The 27,052-nt window shown below is 40.5% G+C and overlaps 1 protein-coding gene across 1 annotated transcript in view; it reads right to left on the bottom strand.

The window, feature by feature from the left end:
- TUBGCP3 (tubulin gamma complex associated protein 3) overlaps positions 1-26,723 on the bottom strand; it is a 56,263-nt gene extending 29,540 nt beyond the window's left edge. The window contains exons 1-6 of the mRNA XM_054219046.1: positions 26,458-26,723; positions 14,253-14,360; positions 12,333-12,400; positions 9,513-9,590; positions 8,778-8,995; positions 1,389-1,561 (exon numbers count right to left, since the gene is read on the bottom strand). Of these exons, the coding sequence (XP_054075021.1) occupies positions 1,389-1,561; positions 8,778-8,995; positions 9,513-9,590; positions 12,333-12,400; positions 14,253-14,360; positions 26,458-26,533 (721 nt within the window). The 5' untranslated portion in view covers positions 26,534-26,723. The remainder of the gene's footprint in view (positions 1-1,388; positions 1,562-8,777; positions 8,996-9,512; positions 9,591-12,332; positions 12,401-14,252; positions 14,361-26,457) is intronic.
- Positions 26,724-27,052: the final 329 nt, after the last annotated feature.

Here is a 27,052-nt window from a genome sequence, read left to right on the forward strand (position 1 = left end):
AGCAATAAGAAAGCTCCAATTAACAGCAACCAACTTTAGAAGAAAAACCCTCACTTTTAATTAGTTAAAAGAATTTCATATTCATAGAAATGTATCTTCTTGACAATAGCCTTTTATATTCTGAATGCACTCCTACTTCTATTTCTACATCAACAAGTGACTACATTTAAGATAACTGTCAGTCCTTATACCCAGCCACATAAGAATCAGGATCACAGCTGCTGGCTGACTGAATGAAACAAGTTTATACCGTTCTTTATGGCAATTAGTACAACAAAAATAAGAGGCAGTGCTAGATTTTATATAATTTTATATATTTTTCTGTATTTATATATACTATATATATCATATATAAAAATAATAGATATTTATATGTATTCTATATATATACACACATACACAGTCCTCTTGCACATCAGCAGTATTGTTAATTAGCTTCTAAATGCCAAATGCTGCCCTCAGATATACCAGTACAACTCTGGTCTGTAAACTGTTGCTTCGTGCACTGTTACTCAAAGATGCAGGGGCTGGCAGATAGACTTTATTTTAGCTTCTGGGTATCCACGCTTCTTTATATAGGAGTTATTTAAAAAAAAATTCTCTTATCTTTCTTTGCCAGAGAGTAACAGGACTGTAGGATGACATCATCTGCCGTTAGCTCTCTTATTTAGAAAAGTCTGCCACTTTTACAGTAAAAGTAGAGTGGGCTGAAACTTGCACAGTTGCCACAAAGATCATATGTTTAACAATTTCTCCTTAGTTACACTTGTGTAAATTCAGAATAGATCCTCCAGGCAGCAGTTTCAAGTCTACAGCCATTTAATCAAGGAAATAAAGCAGTAATATTTATATCTTTTTTATTTTATTGACAGTATTTTATGTCAATTGCTCTAAATACAACCACCGTAAACAGTGCGCTAACTTTAAGAAAAAATAGTTTTAAGAGCTCTGTATTCCAGTGCACATTTCCAAGCTTTAAAAGACAGAATCACAAGCGGGTGTCTATATCAACAAGTTCTATTCATTGAGCTCACTTTCTGACTTCCTAAAAGCAGTAGCATCTTCTGATCAACAAAAAAGTGATCATTACTCACAAACCACAATCACTTGATTTTGACAAACACTGCAATGAAGTCGGTCTTTTAAGAGGACCAGAACACATTACCAAACCAATCACTGCAAAAAGAAATTAACAACCAGCCAAAGAGATTGTGGCCAAATATATTACTCTTGCATATTTGCCTCTATCCTTCTATCGAATACATTCTAGCAAAATGCTCCTCTAAAAATTCAACACACTATAAAACTATTTCAAAATCATTAAAAAAAAAGGAGCATACAGATGACAATTGTAAAAAGTTATCTTTAACAAAAGCATCTTTGCTCACCACTTGTATCTCCTTCTCGCCTTGACCTTGGCACACCACGGGAGACAGCATTTGAAAAGCCTTTTGAGGTAGCGCTTTGTAAAGAAGGCTGGCTTGCAGTCAGAGTCCATGCGAGACGGGACCCTAATTGCTGACGGAGGCAATCTCCAACGCCTGGAGCTTGATAGGATTGTCTAAAAAGACAAAAGGACGAAACACCTTTAAAAACTTTGATTCTATACACATCACCTGGTTTGGGGTATGCAAAGTTTGAAAAATGCCCCAAGCTTGAGTTTGGTTTTTGTGGATGTTTCATTTGGGGGTTTTGTTTATGAAGGGACCTTAAAAAAGGGTGCAGAACATACAAGCAACTTATTGTTTCCCATAAGGCTACACTTTCAAAAAAACCCCAACTGTAGAAAAGAAAGGAGATACAATTTTGACAGATACAATTTCATACCAAAGACTGACTTTGTTCCCACTGAAATGTGTAGATATGCTGAAACGGATTAAAAGTGAAGTCAACTATAATAATAATAAACAGTCATAATAAGCAACAAATATTTAAGTTTTGTTATTACTTGAAACTGTAGTTACATGCCAAACAACTAAAGGAAAACAGAGAAAGAGGAGAAAGTTCATTTTCCTGCCAGTCTACTGTTTAGGATAGTTTGTATGAAGTGCCTGAAGATGTGATCAAGGAGGGACATCTAGACAAGTTCCAAGTTCTCTCCTTCTCAAATTTGTCAATTCTTCTCACAAAAATAGCCTTAAATGTGAAAAACGTTAAGACTAGAAGTTAACTTTCTGATTATTTCCTTATCATGACAGTGAAAAATAAAGCAAAGAAAAATTTGCAAGGGATTTTTGCTTCTGACCATTCCTCCTTCCTCCCCCAGCTGAACATAAACATTTGGAAATAGACACATATTTTTTAAAAAATAAATTAATTCCACAAAGCTGTGAAAGCACAGTTGCAGGGAGAGATGGAACTCTCCATGGAAAAAAAAGTTAAGGAACACCTCTCCTCTCTCAACCACCACATCATAACTCATGGGATGGTCACACATCGTACTTACATGACCGTAGCTAATGAACAAGAACACAGCCTGCAAGACAGAGCAACTCTCTTGTGCTTAGCATTTGTAACACCTCAACTAGAATAAAACACTGAATTTAGGCTGTTGCCCTTCAAGAAGAATGTACCCTAGAAACAAAGGGAAACATGTACAAAGAGAAGTTCAGGAGGAATGAAGCACACAAAAAGATCTAATTTGGGTTGCCCAGCTCATAGTCTGCAGGACTAAAGAGCAGTGGAATTGCTATAAAATGGAACAGTCTGAACAGGTCAGACCAAGAATATTTCAGGAACAGGGTGATATTTTTAAGCAAGCAGATATATGAAATAACCTCACTGACATACCTTTCTATACTATCAGGATTATATAATGGTTGAGGTTCGAAGGCACCTCCGGAGATCACCTTCTCCAACCCTCCTGCTTAAAGCAGGCTTAACTAGAGAAGGTTCCCCAGTGCATTGTCCAGTCATGTTTTGACTATTTTCAAGCATAGCCTCTCTGGGCAACCCCTTTCAGTGTTTCACAACATCCCCCCTGCCCCCAAACACACATCCCGCTGTTTTCCCTAAATGAGGATACTTCACCCAGCATGCAAAAACCAATCAACACACTGAGTTATTTGTCTTCGGTTCTGCCGAATTAGGCGTCAGGCATTTAACAGCCAGCACAGTACACATTTCTGACAGTCCAATATTTATAGTGGTGAGAAAGCCAATCACACCCTGGGCTGCATCAAAAGAAGCGTGGCCAGCAGGTCGAGGGAGGTGATTCTGCCCCTCTACTCTGCTCTCATGAGACCCCACCTGGAGTATTGTGTCCAGCTCTGGAGTCCTCAGCACAGGAAGGACATGGACCTGTTGGAACGGGTCCAGAGGAGGGTCACAAAGATGCTCAGAGTGCTGGAGCACCTCTCCTGTGAAGACAGGCTGGGAGAGTTGGGGTTGTTCAGCCAGGAGAAGAGAAGGCTCCGGGGAGACCTTATAGCAGCCTGCCAGTACTTAAAGGGGGCCTACAGAAAAGATGGGGAGGGACTCTTCATCAGGGAGTGGAACGATAGGACGAGGGGTAACGGTTTTAAACTGAAAGAAGGGAGATTTAGATTAGATATTAGGACGAAATTCTTTCCTGTGAGGGTGATGAGACACTGGAACAGGTTGCCCAGAGAAGTTGTGGATGCCCCATCCCTGGAAGTGTTCGAGGCCAGGCTGGATGGGGCTTTGAGCAGCCTGGTCTAGTGGGAGGTGTTCCTGCTCATGGCAGGGAGTTGGAACTAGGTGATCTTTAAGGTCCTTTCCAAACCAACCATTCTATAAGATACAGCTGATCAGTGAGCTACAGTTCCTTTACCACCCCTCATCATACACATGCATTCAAGTCAATGTTTTAAACATTTTGTGAGATCCCCCTAATTAGAGTGGTCATTATTTACAAGAGGGCGTGTGTTTTAGCATTATAATCTCCTAAGAGTCCTCTCGGACACAGTCTTATCTAGACTCCACTCCAAAGACTATACGTCTCGTCATCCTATACTTAGATCAGAGGCGGGGAAGGTAGTCCCTCTGTGGGTCTTGTTCGCCTTCAGTAAGCTCTCGGTATGGTAATCCTTCAACAATTCAATTTCTTTGATCTAAGTTTTGGTTAATTGTTTTTACATGTAGTCCAGGTGGATGTGCAAGGACACAATTAAGTTTAATTTAATCATTCCTGCATGTAGTCCAGGTGCAAAAGGCCCACTTAAGTTTTAATTTCAGGAGTTCAGCTGAAGTTCAATTACAATTTTATACAAAGTGCTTATGTAACTTTTGATCCATATTCTTTTGACATCACCACATAAGTTTTTTTTTCCCGTACGTTTAACTGGTATTCCCAGCCTTAAAAGTTTTGCCAATTACCTCTTTATCTTTCCCTGGGCACTACGAAGAAAAGTCTGGCTCAGTCTTCTCTACTCCCCTGGTCAGGTATAATCACACAGCTAAGATCCCCCGAGCCTTTCCTTCTCCAGGCTAAATAGTCCCAGCTCTCCCAGCCTCCCCTCATATATCAGATGCTCCAACCCCTTAACTAGTTTTGTCATTCCTTCTCCAGGCTCTCTTCAGTCTGTCCGTGTCTTTTTTTGTACCATAACTGGACCTAGCATTTCAGATGTGTTCTCACCAGTAGTGAGCAGAGATGAAGGTTTACCTCCTTCAGCCTCCTGGTGATGTTCTACCTAATGCAGCCCAGGAGGCTGTTGGCTGCCTCTGCCACACTTTGCACACTCATGTTCAACTTGGTGCCTACCAGGAACTCCAGGACCCTTTCTGCAGAGCTGCTTTGCAACCAGTCAGTCCCCAGTATGTACTGGTGCCTGGGGTTATTCCTCCCCAGGTCCAGGACTTTGTTGAACTTCAGACTCCTGTCAGCACATTTCTGGAGCCTACTGAGGTCCTTCTAAAAAGCAGCTAAAGCACCTGCTTTATCAACCACTCCTCCCTGTTTTGTATCATCTGCAAAATTGCTCTGTCTCATAAAGTGAGATGAAGGTGTACAGGATCCAGCTCCCAGGCTACACCATTAGTGATCGGGCTCTCAGTGGACTTTGTATCACTCATCATAATCATTTGGGCCTAGCAGGTGAGTCAGTTTTCAGTCCACCTTACTGTCACCTTATCTAGTCCATATTTTATTAAGTTTGTCAATAAGGACATTACAAGCAGACAGTGTCAAAAATCTTACTAAAGTTGTAATAAACAACATTAACTGCTCTCCCCTTGTCCACCAAGTCAGTGATCTCATCATAGAAGGTTGTAAGATACGTCTTCCCTTTTTTAAGTCTGTGCTGACTACTTGTAGTCCCCTTCTTGTCCTTCATCTGTCTGGAAATGATTTCCATGATTAGGTGCTCCTCCAACACCTTCCCAGGTGTTGAGGTGAGGCTAACCAGCCTGTAGTTCCTGGCTCCTTCTTCCTGAACAAAGTAGCAACGTTCGATTTCTTCCAGTCCTCAGGAACGTTGCGCAGTTGCCCTGTTTCAAACATTATGAAGAATAGCCTCACAATGACAGTGGTCAGCTCCCTCACGTCCCATGGGCCCTGATCATTCTCTGCCAAGGGTAAATGGGGAGCAATGAAGATTTTCCCAAGGGTCTCAGGGTTCTGAGCTGGTCTTAGCAGCACAGACCAAGACAAAGAAAGCACCGAGTACCTCAGCATTTTCCACGTCATCTGTCACCACAGCCCCTGCCCCTTGAGCAGCAGACCCATGTTTTCCCTAACCTTCCTTTACTGCTTAGGTACTTGTAGAACTCTTTCTTGTTGCCCTTCACGTCCCTTGATAGATTTAACTCTAGGTGAGTTTGGGCTTTCCTTGCACCGTGGATGCCCCTCTGCACCTTCTCCTACTTCCATCTTTTGTACACTTTCTTATGTCTGAGTTTTGTCAGGAGAATGTTCGTCCATGCAGTCATCCTGCCACTTTTCCTTGAATTTCTGCTTGTCAGGGTGGACTGCTCTTGATCTTGAAGGAGGTGACCCTTCAGTATCAACCAGCTCTTAGGTCAGGCAGTTGTACTAAATGATCATTGTAGGTCCCTTCAAACTGAACTATTCTATTATCTCCTCAAGTCCTCCTTTCTCCTGGGAAGTCTCTCAAGGGATTCCTCCAAGCAGATACCACAAGAAGCCCAAGTCTCCTCTCCTGAGGACCAGAGGATCCTGCTTTTTGCCCTGCTTCCTTCTTTCAGAATCCTGAACTGCACCATCTCATGATCAATGCAGCCAAGGCTGCCCCCAACCTTTGACTTCCCAATCAGTTCTTCCTTGTCTGTAAAAGAAGTCAAGTCCAGCAAAACACCTCTCCTCATCATGTCCTCAATCACCTGTGTCAGAAAGTTATCAGTGCACTTCAGAAACCTTCTGGATTGCTTGTGCCCTGCAGCACTCCCCCTCCAGCAAATATTGTGTGATTAAAGGCCAGGTTGGATGGGGCTTTGAGCAACCAGTTCTAGTGGGAGTGTCCCTGCCCATGGCAGGGCCAAGGGTTGGAACAAGATGATCTTTAAGGTCCCTTCCAACCTAAACCATTCTATGATTCTAACGCCCCCCATGAGCACCACGGCCTGCAAACGTAAGGCTTCTTCCAGTTATCTTAAGACCTCATCTACTTCTTCCTGATAACACAGTGTACAGCAGATGCCCACTACAGCATCACCCATGTTGGTCTGCCCTTTAATCCTAACCCATAAAGTCTTAGCCAGCACCTCACCTGTCCCTAGGCAAAGCTCCATACATTCTTGCTGCTCTCTCATGTAAACAGCAATTTCCTCTCCTTGCCTGTCCTTTCCACAGAGCCTGGATCCACCCTCTGCAGCACTGTAGTGGTATGAACTACCCCACCATGTTTTTGCAATCCCAATGAGATCATAGCCCTAGTACTGCACACAGACCTCTTAAGTTCTCCTGTCTGTTACCCGTGCTGCGTGTGTTAGTGTGTAGGCACTCCAGCAAATGTGGTGTCCCAGAAAAGGTATGAGAACTTCCCTTATAAGGCCGTCCTCTCCCCATTCCTCATTTGTGTGCACACACTTGGGTGGACACCCTTCTGCCCTGCTCTGTTGGTTTCAAGGTCTCTCTTGAGTACCTCACCCTGTACCTTTTGCTTACTAGCTGGTCTGCCATCTCCTCAGTCAATTGTGGGGCATAATCCTCCCCCAGTGTTCCTAGCTTAATGGTATCCTCTACTTGTGCATCCAAGATACACCATACAAATCTAGTACCGACAAAGTCAAGTAAGTATTTATATTGTAAAGTCTTTTATAACAATAAAATCCATTTGTGTCAGCACTGGTTAGTAGTTCCATAATACGAATTGTATGCATCATGTCAAGTACACTGTATTAAAAAGAAAAATATCTCAAAATAAAGCTGTTCCAATTTTGTGTTTGTTCTGTGATTGTTGGAGGCGGGGAGAAGAATTAAGAGACAAGAATATGGTGTCTTTCTCTTTTCCGATTATGAGAAAGGAAAGAAATTAATAAAAATTTCCATAAATTAGCCTTATATTAGGAATTTGGTCAAATCATAACCTAAGGAGCTCCTGTTAGGACAAAATAATAGGGCTTTGCTCATTTCTGCATTCCTTTAGATGATTTTTTTCTTTTATTATAGTCTCTTGAATTTTTCTGACATTAACCACAGTTTTTTGAAAAGCGATGTTCCCATTGCTTTCGGACAAAGGCTTTATTTCCAGGCTTCTCCATTCAAGGCTAAACAAATAAGCACACAAGTAAGTACAGTCTTCACTATTATATGTTCTGTAACATTCTGTTTACCCTTCCATGCTCAACTTCTATGAAGCAACGTATTTCCAGGTATACACTACAGAATGACCATTGAACCACTCCCTCTCACAGACTGAAGACGTTCATTTTCCCTCCACAGAACACAGATTCTGTGCAGTGCATCTCTGTCTGGTTTTGAAGAGCTGCTGGGGTAACATAACACGATACCCAATGGCACAAGAAGAGCTCAGATTTTGAGCATGTAACTGTCTGTGTTGGCTTATTTAACAAAGTCAATACTCAGGTAATCATCTTACGGCTTCCAATGGCCAGCTTTTAATCATCAAAAGTCTGAAGTATTTGGTAAATGAATGTTTCAGTTTCAAATGTAGATTCATCTTGGTATGAACAGACAATTAAACCACTGTTGAACAGTAAGTGTTTTGAGGATGTTTTTTCTAATAGGTAATTTACTTTTTTTAAATCAACTCTTGTATATTTCCCCCCCTCAAAAAAAAAAAAAACCAACCCTGCCCACTCAAGATGCAAGACTGCTCTAATATAACCGTCAACCTGCTGTGAACACACTTAAAAGAAAGTCAGGCCATGCAAGAAAGGTCACCCATTTGACAATAGAGGATATTAAGTCTACTAATTTGATGCTGGCTGAGGAATGCTTCATAAAAGGAACCTGAGTGACTCTAAATCCACTGTGTTTACAGATGAAAAATAAAAACTATTTGTATTTCAGAGAACTGAAAAATTTGTAAAAGGACTTGGCACTAGAATCCAAAAGAGAGGATCCAGTAAAATATCAGCTATTCAACAGATAGCCAAGATTAAGTTTAAGAATGGATACACCTGGCCAGCCATTTATGGTTTCATATGGTCATATGACAGCACTTGATATTCAGAACTGTTCAGCTAAGGAACACGGTTTCTATGCAACTATAGTGGGATTTCCAATGGTATACAAATGGGGAGGGTGGGGGAAAGAAAAAGAAGAAGAAAAAAAAAAGCAGATCCTGTCTAATCTTCTCCAAACCTATTTTTAAGGTAAAAGTTTAATTTACCCTGGAAGGAGTGATTGCGGAGTTGGCGTTGGCCCATTCAGGGCATACAGGCTGATGCTGCTGATTCCACTGCTCCCCATGCTGCCAGAACTCTGGGCAGACTGAGCACTGCGGTCTTGGTAATTCAATGGAAGGCTTTGAGGCCGAGCATAGTAATAAGGGGTTGAGTGAGCATCCCGTGGCAACGCTTGAGCAAAAAGTGTGGCATAACTTGACACCTGAAAAGGACAGGATTTGAAAAGGAGGGAATAAAAAGAAAAGATTTGTGAGTTGCTTCAAGTCATGTCTTTACTTAACAGGAATGTAATATTCAAGAACGCAAGAAATAACTGAAGACCATGTTTATGCAAAGAAAGATCTGTTGTTACAACTATAATGACAAAAAAGCAAGTCCCTTACAGCGAGCAAAAGTACTTTTAGCAATATAACTTAGCACGTGAGCAGATATTACACCACCAAGCAGACAGCAAACAAAAACCCCACCCATCTAATAAAGTCACAACTTCGGCCTCAAATGTTAGACAACTCATAATTTCACATTTACTTAGTACTAAAAAGTTACACAAAAAAAATTGCAGACACTTCTTTCAGGTGTGTTCTTCCTTTCAGCCTCACACACAACCACCACAAACACAACCTGAGGTGTTGGTTAAGTTTGGATAGTGAGTCTGAATAGCATCTAAAATAACTGACACACATTTACTGTTTCTCAGAAGTAATAAAGATCTCACCTACCTTGTTAGACTGCTTACGTGGATCTTCACTAAGGTTAAGCAGGAGGTAGAGTATTGACCATTTGTTTTTCAAAATGCCCTTTAAAAAAAGATGAAGACAAACAGAAATGAGTTTGTTTCAACTCTTGATAATAATGGATTTTTTTTTTTAATTATCCAGCCTACTAACACGTACACATACAAATCAATTTTCCACACAAATAAGACCAACTCAGAGCCACAGTCTTGAGTAAACTGGGAACACGAAATGCAGCCTCTGTATTGCTAATTTTATGAATTTTCTCCACTACGTTCAAACCATCAACTCTCACCTGCTAAAAGATCACCAAATACACTCAATTTAAAATTCATACCTACTAAGAAAGATGTTTATACAGAACTGAACTTTTACCAGCATTCCCCCACACTCTCACCATTTAAAACACCTCAGACACAGGTGCAACTCTAACCTAAAGTTGAAGAAGGAAAACTTATGGTACAATTTTAAGCAACTTTTCTCCACTTTTCCCTTCACTCTCCTTTACAGTGAGGCTTCAAAAGTTTGAGGGTTTCAATTTCTATTGCTTTAAAAGCCATTAAGAGAGCTACCAAAACTTCTACAGCTTTATAGAGACATTGTTAACACGAAACTTGAGAGATATGCAATATAGTCTCTAGCAAACAGACAAATATGCAGATACATACAGACTGTTAGAATAACACTCTCAGTAGCCTTAGATCTCAGCAAAAAGCTTACCAGCAGAAGACAGAACAATGCTAAAGCCCCAGCTACAAAACGCATGCTTTGAAGAGAAGAGTTATGGCAAACATTTAAATGTTTAATTTTAGATACGCAGATGTTTCTAGATATGTTACTCTGTAGTTCTGTGACACTAATGCTTGCACCTGAATTGATCAAGGAGATTAAGTAGTGGAGTAAGTTTCTTTGACTTGACATACAAGTTCCCTCACAATATTGATCAAGCTATGGTCTGAAATACTAAGCAGCAGTGAATATAAAGGAAAGTTTAGTCATACCAAGATTCAACAAAGATTGCATCCCTTATGAAGCAGTGTAATTCAGTGCTATCAGTCTTGCAAAAAGCACTTTCAAGGTCACTTTGAAATTCTTTTTTAAACACATTATCATTCTCACCTTTTTCTGTTTTTCCTGTTTCTCCACAAATTATGCCTTTTGTGTGTATATGTTACATGGTATAAGAATTTTGGCATAGAACATTTCTTTCCTCGGGACAGAGCCCACTAACCAAACCTACCAAAGGTCTAGAAAGAGACACTCTACGTTATTATGTAGAGCAGAAGTCTATTATCTTCTGCTGCATAACTAATCCAACAACTCATTAACAACTGGTGAAGAAGGAGCAGCAACATCGCCTCTTCTTCTACTGGCCAGGACAGAATAAGTCTAAGTGCCTCAAGAAGGATGGCTTTGCTCAACTGGCAAGCTGCCGCTAAAATAAGCACTGACCTCCTTCCCTCCTTAGAGTAATGAATGAAACAAAGTTAAAACAGATTCACACAAGCTGTTTTCTTTCTCCTATTCGCTTTCAAGAGAATTGCCGGAGGAAGAAAAAGGCACATTGATTCAGAAGACACATATTCCTTCTGTGCCCTTCCCTAAGCTCACAGGGAAAAGAAATGATTGTCCACCATTAGTAATAAACCAAACAGCAGATTGAATAAGACTTGCTAGAGTGAATTTTAAAGAAGGCAGTATTCAGATGACACCATTTCAAGTACACAAGACGCTTGCACAGGAAAAAAAAAGAAAAAGAAAAAAAAAAAGAGACAGACAGCAGGTTAAAAGAACCTCAAACATTTGAGCAGGCAGCAAAATAGGAGGAGATAGCTGATATGGAACCTTGTATTACATTCAGAAGAATAACCAAACTGCTACTAACACAGATAAGGCATTTTGTTTCAAAGCTTACAGCTACCATGCTCTGCAGCTATGATGCTTGCCAAATGCAACGGTATGGCAACATAGTACATAAGCTACAGAAACACATTATACAAAATCTGTATTAAAAGAGCAAGATCACATAGTATAATACATGTAAGAGGCTGAAACCAACGGCTGAGGTTATCGGAACAGATGTCTGCAAACCAGTGACACTTGTTTCACAGTACAAACCAATGCAGTATTACCAACACCAGTAACACTGGTGTTAGCAGAATCAAAGTCAGCAAACTCTTAACTTTCAACACTAAAGACCTGGAGCACTTAAAAAAAATTAAGAAGCATGAGACTGTTTAAATCCTAGATTAATAAAATTAACACACTTGCAAGGTGTTGCTGTAAAATAAATCACAATAAGAAAATTCACAGGTTTTAAGTAATCAAAAAATGAACACTTTATTTTTACAGAGTTCCTTCCTTCATATGAAGTGCCCCTTCACGCAAGTGGACTAAAAAAATGTATCCTTTATACTCTTCTGATTTACAATTAAATCTAAATTAATTTCTAATGAATAGCAAACAGCTCATAGTAAAAAAAAAAAAGTAACTTATAAACTTTTTCACAAAAATTACAAATTGTTGAGGTTGGAAGGCATCTCTCAGGATCATCTAGTCCAACCCCTCTGCTCAAAGCAGGGTCATCTACAGCAGGCTGCCCATGACTGTGTTCAGTCAGGCCTTGGTTGTCTCCACAGATGGAGACTCTACAACTTTCCTGGGCAACCTGTTCCAGTATTCAGCCATCCTCTCAGGAAAAGTATTGTTAATGACCCAAGCACTCTCCAAAACAACTCTATAATGTCAGAAGGATGCTTATGTGTGCTTTCAGTTTCTTCACTCTTTATACATTTATTACACTACCTGTGAACTGAGTTTTCTGTAGAGTTCTGAAAACAAAGCAGCATCTGCCTCCCTTCTTTGTCGCACAACTATTAAAAAAAGAAGAAATATAGATTAAAAAATTGAAGGAAGTATAATAGTCATATCTGAAACTACATATTTGTGGTAAATCAGAAAATGTACCCAAGAAAGTATAATGATGCTTAACTATTTCACTCTACTCATACAGTTTAATCTGTTTTCATGTTATGTTGCATTCCAGCCCTGAAAACTCTTGCATCAAAAGTGATGCAATGTAAGTACCTGTTTTTCTTAGGGCAATAAAAATATACACCTCAATATGTGCCCTTTTAAAGACTAGTCTGCCATTCTCTAGGTTTAGGGAATTAAAACGTAACTGAAAGCAGGTACGGGTTAAAGAATGCTACAAAGCCCTTCACAAAACTAAGTGTAATTGTTCCTATTTTAAGCAATAAAAGCAAGAAACAAAAGTAGTAATGCCACTTGCTCAAAGTCAAGCTGAATTCAGGGTCACACAACTTTTAAATACTAAGAAAAATAACAGTCTCAATCACTGCCAGTTTCACAACAGGTCTTTGCTAACAGGAAAAAAATCTTCAAGCTTTCAAATGTCTTCAGAAAAGCCATGTTACATAAGAAAGAGTCATGGTTAGAAAAAAAACAACAAACCTCTGAAGAAACATTAATAATTAAAAAAAAAATTTGCTGTTAAATGTTAGAAGTGTTAATTAGCATCAAGAGCCACTGCTAAGTGCATTTTGCCAAGTAAGTCACTTCCTGCCTGGTAACACCAAAATAAGTGTAAAGTTAGAAGGATATATACAGTCACTTGTTACATGACCGCTAACATTAGCCTATGAGCTGAAGCTGTGGAGAAAGAAGATGAGGGAGAGAACCCTCTTTAAAACTCCTGGCAATACACCCAAAGAATATATGCTGTGCTGGCTAGTACTAGCCAAAGCACATAGAAATTCATCACGCAGAAAGTGTATGCTGTAGAACAGTGTTTTGGAGTGGCATCTAGAGAAATTCTGATGGGCTTATTTGCCTTTCAGCAAGTCATGGAAGCTCTACGTCAGCAAGAAATACACACGTACCTTAAAACAGTTACAACCACTGACTTGAGTTACCCTAATTCAGTCTCCCTGGCTGAACATTCAAAGCTCAATTATGAAGCTTTAATTTAATTAGCATACTTCAGGTAATTGTTTCTGGACATTCTACCGTAAAACAGATAATCTGCTGAAAGCAGTATTTGGCTTTTCAAGAAGAATGTATCAATCCACCTTGGATTCACACAGTGCAGCACTTGACTCGGAGCAGCACAGAGCACAATGGAATGTAACTGCAACATAACTTACACTGTTATGGTCTAATGTTTTGGTTTTGAGAAGGTGGTTGCAGATAAACTTGTAGAGAAACTGAAGGCAAAAAGTATCAGGTAAGTCACATAAACAATTCCATCAATTCCCAGGACACTCATTCACCAAATTTCACACAGGTGCTCATTAAGTTAATTGTGTCAAAGTGTAATCTTTCTAAAGTGCACATCACAAAAATATCAGTCTTCAAAAAAGAACTATGAATTCATGAAGCCTGAGTACTACTAAAGTGAAAGAAGTGCAATATTAATTGTCTCTTATTTTCTTGGTGGCTAAAACATGAAGAAAGTGGCAGTAAGGGAAGTCTAAGCTAAGCATTCAGAAAAATCTGAGCTGAGAACACAAACAGCCACTCAGGAATATTAACTGGGGAATTAATGGAATTTCCATCATGAGACTTCTGGGGATGAGCAATAATAACAGATTAGAAAACTACCTGTGAGGCAGAGTTGTCCCATTTTCAAGAAATAAACTGATCATGTAACTTCTTGAAAAACTTCCATTCCTATTTCTAAGAAAGAAACAAAGATTCGCTTACGTTCTTTCTTGATTTTCTCCGCTACAAGAAATTCATCCCGTTCAACGGTGGGAGCGAAGTTGCTTCCAATAACTCTAACTGCATACTGAAACTGTTGGGCTGCATCAGCTGAAAGAAAAAAGGAAAACTCTAAGTTAAGCAGAGTGTTAAAGTTCCATTAAAATAAATAAAAGTTAGACATAAGATTGCATTGCTATGGCTGAATCCGGCATAAATGTACCTGGCTTAGATCAAATAATGTTACACTATAATCCTCAAAACACTCACCTGTATACACTCCACAAAATAATTTGTGCGTGCACTTAAATTTGTGAACAAGCTCCTATTCTGTGCTGACAGAAGAGACACTTAGGCCTACCCAGTTATGAGAGAGCATCAGCACACTTCAACTGGCTCTGCCCTTCTCCACAGACTGAAATGCTGCGGGACTTGGCACAAAGTCATGCAATTCAGCTCACACATGGAACAATATAGCCGCGTCCACCAGGCACACTCTCACCAGGCATTAAAACTGGATTATCCTACCTGTGAATCTTTATTCAGATATCCACAACAGTGGTTTCACCAGTTTGCACGTTGTTTTAGGTGTTCTGTTTTTAAATCTGTTTACATGGTTTCACTACTTATGTTCAAAGCTTGCTGAGAGGTACCTGCATCATATACCAATGCATAATAGAGATACTAATAGAGAGGTCACAAGCCACTGACCTCCCTCCGCTGCTCCATCATGCAATAATTCTGTTTTTACTATTGTTGCTGAACTGTATTGTTTTAGTGCAAGAATCTCTGCTTTCTAGGAAGATTAATAGTCTGGTAACGCTGAGTTAGGGCCAGCCCAGTATTAATGCCTCTACAGCATAGTCATGTTCCCATTTATTCACCTGAAAAAAATCAATCAAGCAATAACCCTACAGACATGCCAAGGGCCCTTACAAAGTGTCAGATAAGTTTCTACTCCTCATATAGGAATAATTGTAATAACATGAATGGAAAGGTACATAAGAAACAGTGTAAACGCGTTGTGTCAGCTACTTGAATCCTTGCATTTCCTGACTTAAGGAAAAAACCCACCACAACCAAGCAATTCTGTACATTAAGTCTGTTTTGTATGTAACGATTTGTGTGCAAATGCATCAGACTCCTCGTGTGTTTTATTTAGTCAGTTAAGCAGCCAATTTTCAGAGAAAATTGTAGAGTAAATGCAGCAACGGTTCAGCTGAGGGAAAAAGAAAGGATGCTGGCCTGGACAAATACGTACAAAAGGAACAGGAAAACGGAATAGGCTAAAGGTCCGCTAGAAGCAGAAATATTTTAAGTGTTAAATCATCTCTTAAATTAACTAATATTTACAACTGAAAAAAATCACCTGGGAGATACTAGGAGTCAATTATTGATTACACATATGAAAATCTCCAGAAATTTATGGAAAGGAGAAATTTGAAATCAGAATGCACGACTACTGTCTCACGATATAAATGCCACCCACTGGTCCTAGTCTACTAGAATACAACTGTAGACCAGCAAACATTAGCCAACTGCTACAAAGCAGTACTTCACACAAGCAGGAAAAAAGTTTGCTCAGACAGAATCATTAGTATTTAACAGTATTTCAAAATATTGGACTACAAAAGGAGCAACAGTATCGTTCTGCTTTCAGGGAAGAAAATGCCAACATCCAGACTACTGTAAGGCCACAAATCTGCTTGACTTAAACACCTCCCAGAAAGAATAGTTCTACTGTTAGACTGTGCAACCTTTCATTTGCAATAAGGACTTGTAAATACAAATGTAAAATAATAGTGCAGATACTGGCAGCTTAAACCGAACTGGTGAACCAGGTGAGAAGAGCTAAGTATGAGAAAGTGTTTCTGAGTAATTCTTAAGTATAATGCGTGGCATTACAGAACAATTCAAGATTTCCAAGAGTATTCTGAGAGGCCAATTAAAGTCAAATATTGGCACCAAGTTATCCCAGACAATAGTAATAGTTTTATCTTTTGTTAATTTCTCAACTGCGTACCTAGCAGCAGTGAGGCAAAAGCTAGGCTTTTCTAGTAATTCTTACATATTTTTGGCATGTTGTTATAATGATTTAACGTGGGCTGCAAATTAAAAATAAAATTGCTAAAAGAGTTCCAGGTCAAGCACCTTGGATGAACTAAAGTCAGGAGAACGATTGAGGGCTGATACCAAAAGTACTTTACCAATTATGACATATATCTAGATTAAATAATAAACTCCCTCGCTGATTATCCACTAAAAAGCAGGAGAAAATGGATGTCCAGTAAACTAGTTCAAAACAAGTTATAGAAAAATATAAAAAGAAAGAAGCAATTAAAAAACACCACATACATAGATGTCATCTTGAAAAAAAAAAAAACAACCATCCACAACAAAACCACAACAAACAGACAGAAAGACAGCCCCCAACCACAAGAAAGCCACAAGAACCTCCCCCTACAGTTCCTCCTCGCTCATTAGATACATTACCCTTGTTTTCCAAGGAAAATTGTGTTCTGAAATTAACTTTTATGTCCACCTGCCTCACCCTATTCCTTAGGAATTGCCCTTTAACTTTTTTCTTTTTTTTTTTTTAAAAAAAAAAAAAAACCAAACGAATTTCATAGACATCTCAGGAATACCAAGTTAAACAGGTTTCATAGAAACTGGGGACTGGTAGAACAAACATCCAAACAGCTCTCCCTGGAGGAGAGACTGCAGGGAAAGTTCAGTGGTTACGCATTCCCTCTGGTCTGCCAGCACAGAATTAGCAGCATCAGGTACTGCATCCTGCCCCAACAGCAGCCAGCACACATGGAGGAAGAGAGACCTGGAGAATAAAGGAAGAGGGATTTCTGAAGAGAGCTACAGGGAACGAGAGTAAAGCTGACAGTATTGCAGCTGAGGAATGCAGGGGGTTTACCGAAGAGAAGACTTGTGACACAAATCCGCAGGAAATAAAGACATATTTAACTCTACTGAATTAACTTGTTTCCTATGCAGTTATGACTGTGCAGTGTATCACAGTATGCTTATCTCAATAAGAGCGTTGAATAAGAAAATATCTAGTTGATTAAAAATAATAATAATTCTGCTATGTCTGGACAACTGACCATTGTTCATTCAGCTGCTTCTGCTAACTTTTCATGCTATGATTTATACTATGATTATCAGTAAGCTTAACACTTGAAGAAAAATTTAAAAATCAGAGCATTACATTTTATTTATTTACACTGAACGACAATGCGCAGTTCTTCATGTAAGCAATGTTGTACTTACTGTGTTTATTAATTTTTAAAAAATTCTTTGGTTTCTGAACAAAATGTTTCATAACAAAAAAAGATTTGAGGGCTATGCTTCCTCTCTATTTTCCCCTGTGTTTTGGGGGGTTTAGATTAAATTCAAGTGAACCAAAATCCATAATGCGAAGTCAAGTGGGTTTATTGTCTTTAGTCAACTGGAGATAATTACAAAATCCAGCAAAGATGTGTACAAAGTCTCTAGACACTCTCTGGAACTTCATTTCTCCAGAAGAACTGACTATATGTTGCCACAGGTTTGGGTGGGTTTATTTTGGTTGCTGATGCTGAAATAAGCATTTACCTCAAAATAAAAGAAAAAAATCATGGACTTTGCCATTTGTGTGCTTTCCAACCTGCCTCTGACACTACGGCTTTTAAAAGACTACCTATGCTTCTAGTTCTGTGGTACAAGGGAGTATTGATGGCAAGACTGACAGTCAAAGAAACACACATGAAGGTTTCTGGACAGAAACCTTGAAGATTTAAATAAAAGTCCTCAATCTAATAAAAAAACCACAACAGATACATTATTAACAGTAAGTAACAGGGTTTTTTCGTGTAATGGGAAAATTTTAAGATAGATATATAACCTTCTATAATAACCTTCTAATTCAACCCCATCCACAGCAAGACTAGTTAAAGCACAGAATCTTAGTATAGTCCTTTCCGTACTGCCCTAACAAGGCATCTGAAAATGATCTCTAGCTGAAAGACTGCGATTCCATCAAAAAAACTCTGATTATCAAACCTGTTATACTACTAACGACATGGAATAAAGTTACCTGGCCTTTACACATACAGATTTATACTGGCAATTCAATAGCATCATAGCAAGACTGTTTCCATATTATATTTTATTCAGATTTTCATGTTTTATTCATATCAAGTCCAGCTTCTCTTTTACAAACAAAACTCCCTGCTGGGGGAGTTTCTTCAGCAGATTATTTCTTCTAAGTCTGTAAAATAACTTCAGTACCTAAAGCGATTAAATATAACTTAATACGGATATCTGTCAGTAAAATAAAGATTCACACAGTTTATAACTAACAGACATATTTAATTGCTTCCCTCCTCACAGAACAGCCATTATGACAGCAGACAGGCTTAAAATACACGGATATATATGTGTACATCCTTCTTCATCAAAAAGTGATTACAGCATGCATTTATTATGTAACAGCAAGCTCAACATATCTGATGCGTGAAATCAATGCAGCTGTTTGCAGGGTAAGAGGGGAAATAACACTGGTCATCATTTGTTTTACAGAGTCTGATCAGAGCAGTGAATGCAGATAAAGACAGACACTCCCCCTCAGACTATATATCTTAAGTACTGCATACATACATATACAACTAATGATATTGGTAAGCAGCCATACAACTGAACAAAGAAACAGCACTTGTGAAATCACCAAGAAAAAATTTTTAAAACCCTCTCCTTTGAGTAGAGCAGTCTATCAATAATTCAAAGATCTATACTCCACGTAGCCATTCACACTTTCCTATGAACAATGCAGTATTAAAACTGAACTACTTCAGAAGGCAGGTAACAGCATTTTAAAGCTGAAGAAAATACAAGTGTAGCACATGCAAAAAATACAGGAGCAATGCACAGGAAGAATTTGGTTGTAAAGAATGCAGGCAGAAACAGGACAAAAGGTGAAGTTTAAAGGAAAAGTTCAGATGACAAAAAGACACTTGGCCAACGTACTTCCAAGAAGCCAGTATTTCAGAGGAAATGCTGAAATTCAGCAAGTCTTTTGCTAAAAATAAGCTTCTGACATTATTATAATTTTAGGAAGTGAACTGAAATTCACTTTACAGTCTTATACATTTCTGCAAACACCATCAGCTATGGATCTATTGAAATTTACAGAGGAAAATAAAAACCGAGTCCTAAAAGTACCCATTGAAACATTGTTTCCAAACATTAATGTATCATAATTGTGATAAACCTGGTTTCCTGGAAATAAGACACATTATTTTAATTTGTCTGTAAGTATAATTTCTAAACTATAGGACAATTCTAAAGAAAGCTTATCTCAACCAGACAGCAAACACTTTCTTTCTTGAAAGACTTCAGAGACCAGCAAACTCTCTCCACTATCTCTTCTTGCAGTCAGCTGTCTGTTATCCCAGGAAACAGTTTTGCTCAAATGCAGATTCAAAATTATTGTAAAACAGTTACACACTGAACTGCGTTCAACGCTCTATGTGTGGCACTGACCGGCTAACAACTATTGCCGCAAACTACTCAGACACAGATGCTGCCATCTAACACATGCTGAAGAAAAAAAAAAGCAAAAAAACCCAAACACACAACAAAAACCAACACAAACCCAGACTTCTTTACTGTAGCAAAGTGTTTGCTAAACACCTAACGTGCTACTGTTGTAAAACTAAGCCTGGAAGAAAAGCTGTAAGAGCTGACAACCTTTTCACATATACCACGAGCAGATACCAAGTTTATCAACACAGTAATGCTGCTGTATCTTCTCTGTTTTAACTATATCAAAACTTCTACGTCAGTATGAATTATTACAAGCGGGAAAAGCAATTGCATTAACATGATGTCACATACTGATAAACTAAAATACTAGTCTAGAATGCCATTAGAGTTCCTGTTTTGTTTTTTAAGAAAAATCTACACACGTAAGCAAAACCGCTTGTTCCTGTAGAAAACATTGGTTTTGAGAAGTCTAATTTTAGGACCAGCCCAGTTATGAAGAATTCCTGAAAAAAATTAATTTTGCATCAGTCTTCCTCATTAGTCAACTATCTTAAACTTCTCAGTTGTAAGTTCATTTCACTCAGAAGGAAAAATAACAGTAAAAACAAATTATAAAGTGTCAACGTAAAAATATTCTGTTCATGCAAGTTTTTATTTGAAGCATTATAAGTTTATTTTTAATTAGCCATCTTTCCAGTCTCCACACTCCTCTCCAACAAAGGAGAAAACCCAAACCACAGAGATTCCCATGCCTTCCCTTACTTAAAAGTTGTCCACAAATTTTGAAGCACAGCACAGGACACATAACTATTCTTTAATTCTGTTAAAGTTGCTAGCTCTGGTTGTATTGTCAGTAAAGACATTTTTTTAAGGAATGTCCCACTGGACTATCAGCAACATGGTCACACAACCTTCTCGGAACATTCCCCCGCACTGTGAATTTCTGCCTAACTTGTCAATTTGCATTTGCTTCTGTTACTAACATACGTAAAAACCCCTCCATATCACCTTTTGAATGAACATTATGCTTACCCCCCAACATGAAATCTTAACATATAGTCCAGAGCTTAAAAAAAAACCAAAACAAACAGCAGTAACAAAAGCCCCACTGACATCACAGAGATTAAGTTATGACCATACTATGGACTTTATGTAGCAAACCGCTCTCTGAAGACTGAAATATCACTTTCTAGAGCACATGCACGTCCAGCAGCACTCTGTCACATAAAAATCTATTTAGAATTCAAAAACAAATAGATGTAGCTTGAATATCTACAGCAAAACCATTTGATTCCACTGGATGCACTAAGAGCTCTTACAACTGACAAGCTTGTACAGCACTCTGCAAAGTCTCTGACTAAGATCACCAGAGGTTTGCGAAAGCCAGCTAAGAACAAGAAGCTTTTTGTCAGAAGGACTAAATTCACTGTTCAAATAGAGGCACGCAACCCTGTATAACTCCTGGAGTCCACAAATAAGGGAGAAAAGAAAAGTCATGGAAATTACTGCACAGGCAGGCAAGCTCTCTGCAAGACCAGATATTAGTGTAAAAGTGAGGTGGATAGCCTGGATAAACATAGAAAGATTGAAAACGCAACACTAGTACACTAGTTCTCAGACACTGTGAGGACAAAATGAAGAGAGAGCAATGGCTCCAACTGCAGAGTTTCCCGACGAACCACAGTGGGTGCCTGCAAGCACACAGCGCCATGGAAAGCGAGCTTTGAGCCCCTACTTGAGAATTCGCTAAAGCACAGGAACAAAGAGCTTTCAAACCTTAGTTCTACCAAAAAAAAAAAAAAGTTGATGTAGACTTTTTTTTTTATTATTATCTTAAACAGAGTTCTTCCACATAACTCAGCAGACCTTGTAATGAATTTTGCAGCGGCAGAGCTGTTTGCAAAAAAAACCAAACAACAGTAACTAGGCCTATGCAGCTGACTGATTTTGGAAACTAAGCAAGCCATCTACTTAGCGGATAGTCTCAAAAAAGTGGGAAGAGAGGACAGCTCTATCACTGGGAGCCTCTGCAGTCCCATTCCACCATAGCACAAATTCACTTCAACATCAATCTTTAACAAGCAGGGAAGGTGGAGGCCTTCTAAGGCCATCACAGGCAGAAGCAGAGGAATCCCCAGCAGACGACAGGCTCCATCACGTTTGCAGAGTATTTCAGGCATGGGATCGCAGAACATAGACACAGATGCAGCGTAAGACCACTCATCCCGCATTAGCTGTAAGTGCACTATTATGATACACACATTATATAAACTGAATCCTTCAGCTCCTTCTGAAGCCATAGCTTCCTCACAAACATAATAAAACACAAGTGCTGAGAAGGAATGTAGCCAAGTACACCAAACCTTCTGAAGTACAAACTCAGGGAACACATGGGCAGGAAGAACAATTAGATCCGCAAATCTCAACTCCTTTCTATTATTTAACCATTACATTTCACCCAATTACATTTGTACCTTGTATTTTACTAGATTTTACTTATTCCAGGAAGATATCAAAAGCTAGGATTTCAAGAATTCACACCAGGCTAACTACACAAACAGATGTTAAAGATGGCTGTCTGTACCTAGCTTCCGCTTCTTTTTACTAAAATTTACTAATAATTTCTCAAATAAATTTAAAGATCTCTTAAGTATCTAAGCTTTTTTCCCCTAAACTCTGTAAAAGTAGTTGAACATCATAAATTACTTACCAAAGACTAAAGTGATAATACTTGTAAAGTTTGCTTCAAAAAATAGAATGTGCATACACAAAGCAGCCTCACTTCATCAGTACACAAGGAGGGGAGAAGCTGCATGTAGACCACTAACGACACACGAATACTGTACTTCAAACTTATCCTGTGCTGAAAGGAAATTAGAGTTACAAGCCTGAAAACAAGTGAGATGCTAAATAACTTGTCTGGTAGTTTCCTTACCACCCAGGGACATATGCATCTGCCTCAACACAGAGGAGGCTGGTACTAACAAAATTCCCTTATTGTCTTTATTTGTTCTTTGGATATAGAAACCAGGGGAGGGGAAACAATCACCACACACACCTGTCACAACTGAGATTTCTTTCATGGACTTTTTGATTTATCAGTCTCTATGCACTTTGAATCAATAGCTGAGCCGATGACAAACTAACACACACACACTACAGCTGAGTGTTTCAAGAGAAGTCTCACGTTAGAGGGCTGAGCCTTCAATGCTAGAGTCCCTCTTAACACAGGAATAGAGAGTAGTGTAATGATGGGCTTCCTATCTGTCACACACATAAAAATATAGGTGATGATAAACATGGCAGACAAGCCACACTATTTTTATTTTTTGTTTAAGTTGCTTCTTGAAAGAAGTCCTCAGACAACCCACAAGTGAACAGATGTAGTGGGCTACAGGTTGCACACAGCAGCTTACCATGATGTGGTTCAAAGTTTCCCCCGTCATTAGTCACACAGACATGAGATTTTAGTTACGCAAGTAGAATCCCAGCATACAGGAATAGGTTTAACATTTAATTAAAAAAATAACACAAATCATAGTTCTCCTCCATGTTTTCACACATACTGTTTGCAAATAAACTTATTATTCCAGTCAGAGGAGATGGAGATGTATGGAGATGGAGATGTATAGGCTTCAAAAAGGAAGTGAGCCACCTCTCCTCAATACTCATACCTGCATTGATAAATGCAGAGGTTTCTTCCCATGCTCTGCTTAAGTTTAACAAATGTCACAGACGTGGATAAGATACTCAATACCAAACAACAAGCTTAGCTTCAGTTTAATTTGCAGTCCCTTTCAAATCTAAGAAAGGGAGTCACGAAGAAAACAGGATTAGGCAATATAGAAATAATGTCCTCACAGAGGCCTCCACTACTGCAATAAAGCAAGACAATCTCTTTTTCAACCTTTTTTTCCCCCTCTTGTTTCTGTTTGAAGAAGAACTAGCATAATAATTTGACATTTCTGGTAGCAAGAAGTTTGAAATGCTCTTAAATAAGAACATATACCAATGGTTTTAGAAGAAGTTTCCAAGGGATGTTAAAAAGCAATAAACAGCTATAAAAGCAAAGTTATAATAGCACCTAAGAGTTGTAAGCTGATGTGAAATACCCTTTAATATACAATTAAACCAGTTGCTAAAAGAAACGTGTGGTTACATAAAAACACAAGAGGTATTAAACAGTTTAGAAGCTACCATTCATTTGGGGAATACAGGGGAAGAGTAGGAAGTTGCCACATCCTGCTAAAATCTCATACCAGGAATCCCTGTCACAGAATTACTACAGATTGACAATTCCGGAAATGGGAAATTTATGGCCTTGCAGAAGACATGCAATGGAGAGGGAAAGGATTTTCGAAAACAAAACAAAACACAGCAGTTAAGAGCTGTTGATTATAGAATCATATAATCATTTAGGTTGGAAAAAACCCTTAAGATTATAGAGTTCAACTGATCAACGTAACTGTTTTTGTGAAGAAGTCTCTACTCAACATTTCAGTGAAGACAACGAAATTCCAACTTCTTACGAGCTCTTCAAGCTTCTCAGATGAATCACAGAATGACAAAATGGTTCGGGTTGGAAGGGACCTTCAAAGACCTTCTCGTGCAAGCCCCCTGCCATGGGCAGGGACACCTCCCACTAGATCAGTCTGATTGAAGTTCTGTGCAACCTGACCTTGAAAACTTCCAATGCTGGGGCATCCACAACTTCTCTGGGCAACCTGTTAGTGTCTCACTGCCCTCAAAGTAAAAAAATTCTTACTTATGTCCAATCTAAACGTACCCTCTTTAAAACTATTACCCCTTGTCTTGTCACTTCAGGCCTTCGTAAAAAGTCTTTCTGTCATTCTTATAAGCTCCCTTTAAGTACTGGAAGGACGCTATAAGGTCTCCCTGGAGCCTTCTCTTCTCCAGGCTGAACAACCCCAACTCTCTCAGCCTGTCTTCATAGGAGAGGTGCTCCAGCCCTCTGATCATCTTCACAGCCCTCCTCTGGACCCACTCCAATAGGTCCACGTCTTTCTTGTACTGGAGACCCCAGAGCTGCATGCAGTACTCCAGGTGGGGTCTAACCAGAGCAGAGCAGAATCACCTCCTGCCACCTGCTGGCCACGCTTCTTTTTATGTAGCCTGGGATATGGTTGGCTTTCTGGGCTGCAAATGCACATTGCTGGCTTGTGTCCAATTTTTCAGCCACCCATATTCCCAGGTCCTTCTCTGCAATGCTGCTCTCAATCCATTTATCCCCCAGTCTGTACTGATACTGGGGGTTGCCCCAACCCATATGCAGGAACACTCAGCCTAGCTGAACTTCATAAGGTTCACGTGGACCCACACCTCAAGCCTGTCAAGGTCCCTCTAGTTGCATACCTTCCCTCAAGCATACCAATTGCACCTCTCAGCTTGGTGTCACCTGCAAATTTACCAAGGGTGCACTCAATCTCACTGTGTCATTAATAGAAATATTGACCAGCATCAGTCACAATACAGACCCCTGAGGGACCACCATTTGTTACTGATCTCCATTTCAACATTGAGACATTGATTGCAAGTCTTTGGATGTGGCCATCCAGCCAGTTCCTTATCCATCAAATACTTCATCCATTAAACCTGTATCTTTCCCATTTAGAGACAAGGATGGTGTGTGAGACCGTGAGGTGCTGCCTCCAAGAGGTGTAAACAAAGTCTGAGAGAGACAACAAGTATATTTGCACCTTGTCACTAATTTTTGAGACTTCTAAGATAGCAGCAATTCACTTAAAGGCTGTGTTTTAGTTGGTTTGACCCCAATTCTTTGCGACAACTCAATACTCGGAATTATTAGTTGCTGTCATGGAAACACCTAAAGGTAACCAGGAGTGACTTGTCAGAAGAGAGTGGCATGGAACCAGAAAAGAACAAATAAAAGACTTTACAGCCACTGCTAATAAGGAAGAAAGCCATCTCTCATTCAAGAAAATAGAACAAAAGCTATGGCATGAATTTGTCTGGTGAGCAATGCTTATAAACAGAGCAATTCAAAAAGGAGACTTAGCAGATGCACCTCTTCCTTTCCACTCTCCAACTGCTTACTAAAAACAGAGTCTTTGCCTTGGTTGCAACAGATAGAAACTTACGCAAACGGGCAAAGAGATTAATTCCCTTGCTGGAGGATGACAGCAGCAGCACCAAGATGCAGAGGAGCTGTAGAGGACCTAGCGGATGTCAATGGCTGGACTTGACCAGGCATCGGAGGAAGGTGGAGATTCCTGAACAGACACCTTTCGCCCCAAACACCCCGGGAGCGGTGCCCCCACCCCCCCCCTCCCCAAAGAGGCGAGCACCGTTCGCAGCCGGCGAAGCGCTCTGGGGGAGGAGGAAAACGAGGAGGACACGATCCCCCTTCCCCCCGCCCACCTCCCACCACCCAGCCGCCCGCGGCTCCGGCTGACGGCACCGCTGCCATGCCCGGAGCCGCCCGGAGGCCCAGGGCGGATGGCCCGGGCTGCTAGCCCCCCACCCCTCGCCGTAAGCCCCGCCGGGCCGGGGCGGGCACCCGCCCGCCCCGGCATCCCTTCACCCCCTCCGGGCTCGCACACCCTCATCGCCCCCTCCTGCTTCCCTTCCCCCCCTCCACCCTCGGGGGCTCCAATGGCTGTCGGTGGATGGAATGGCGGGAGAAAGCCGTTACCTTCGCTTTTGCCCAGGATGCGGCAGCAGAGGTTCTGCAGCAAAACGTTGGGGGATTTTTGGTCCGGAGTCGCCATGGCCGCCCGTGAGGCAGGAGGTCGGGGGTGGGGGCACGGCGGGATGAGGGAGGAAAGGAGGGAGGAGAAGAGGCGCCCCCTCGGCTCAGCAGCGCAAGGACCCGGCGACACCTCCCGCCGCCGCCTAGGGCGCCATTTTAACAGAACCCGCCGAAAGCCGCAGCGGCGGCAGCCCCGCACCCACAATGCCCCTGCGCGCCGCCACCAACACGCTCCGCCGCGCCGCCGCCGCCGCCGAACAGAGGTTCCGGGGGAAGCGCCGGACCCCCCACACACAGAGCTCCCGCCGGGGCCGGCGCCGGGCCCGGGCCCGGAGCCGAGGTGCCGCCGGGCCCGGTACACCCCGGGGAGGCCTGAGGCAATGCGGTGGGGACCGGGCCTCGGCCACCGCTGGTGAGGTGGGTGATGCGTGCCAGCCCTGGCCAAAAATGTCCCCCAAAATGGAAATAGAAAATTCCCGTTTGGCAACAGCCTTCTGCTTTTGGAAAATGCCCTCCCATCCGTCCCTCAAAACGCCGG

Source organism: Rissa tridactyla, chromosome 1 (assembly GCF_028500815.1).
Source record: "Rissa tridactyla isolate bRisTri1 chromosome 1, bRisTri1.patW.cur.20221130, whole genome shotgun sequence".
NCBI classification, from domain to species: domain Eukaryota; kingdom Metazoa; phylum Chordata; class Aves; order Charadriiformes; family Laridae; genus Rissa; species Rissa tridactyla.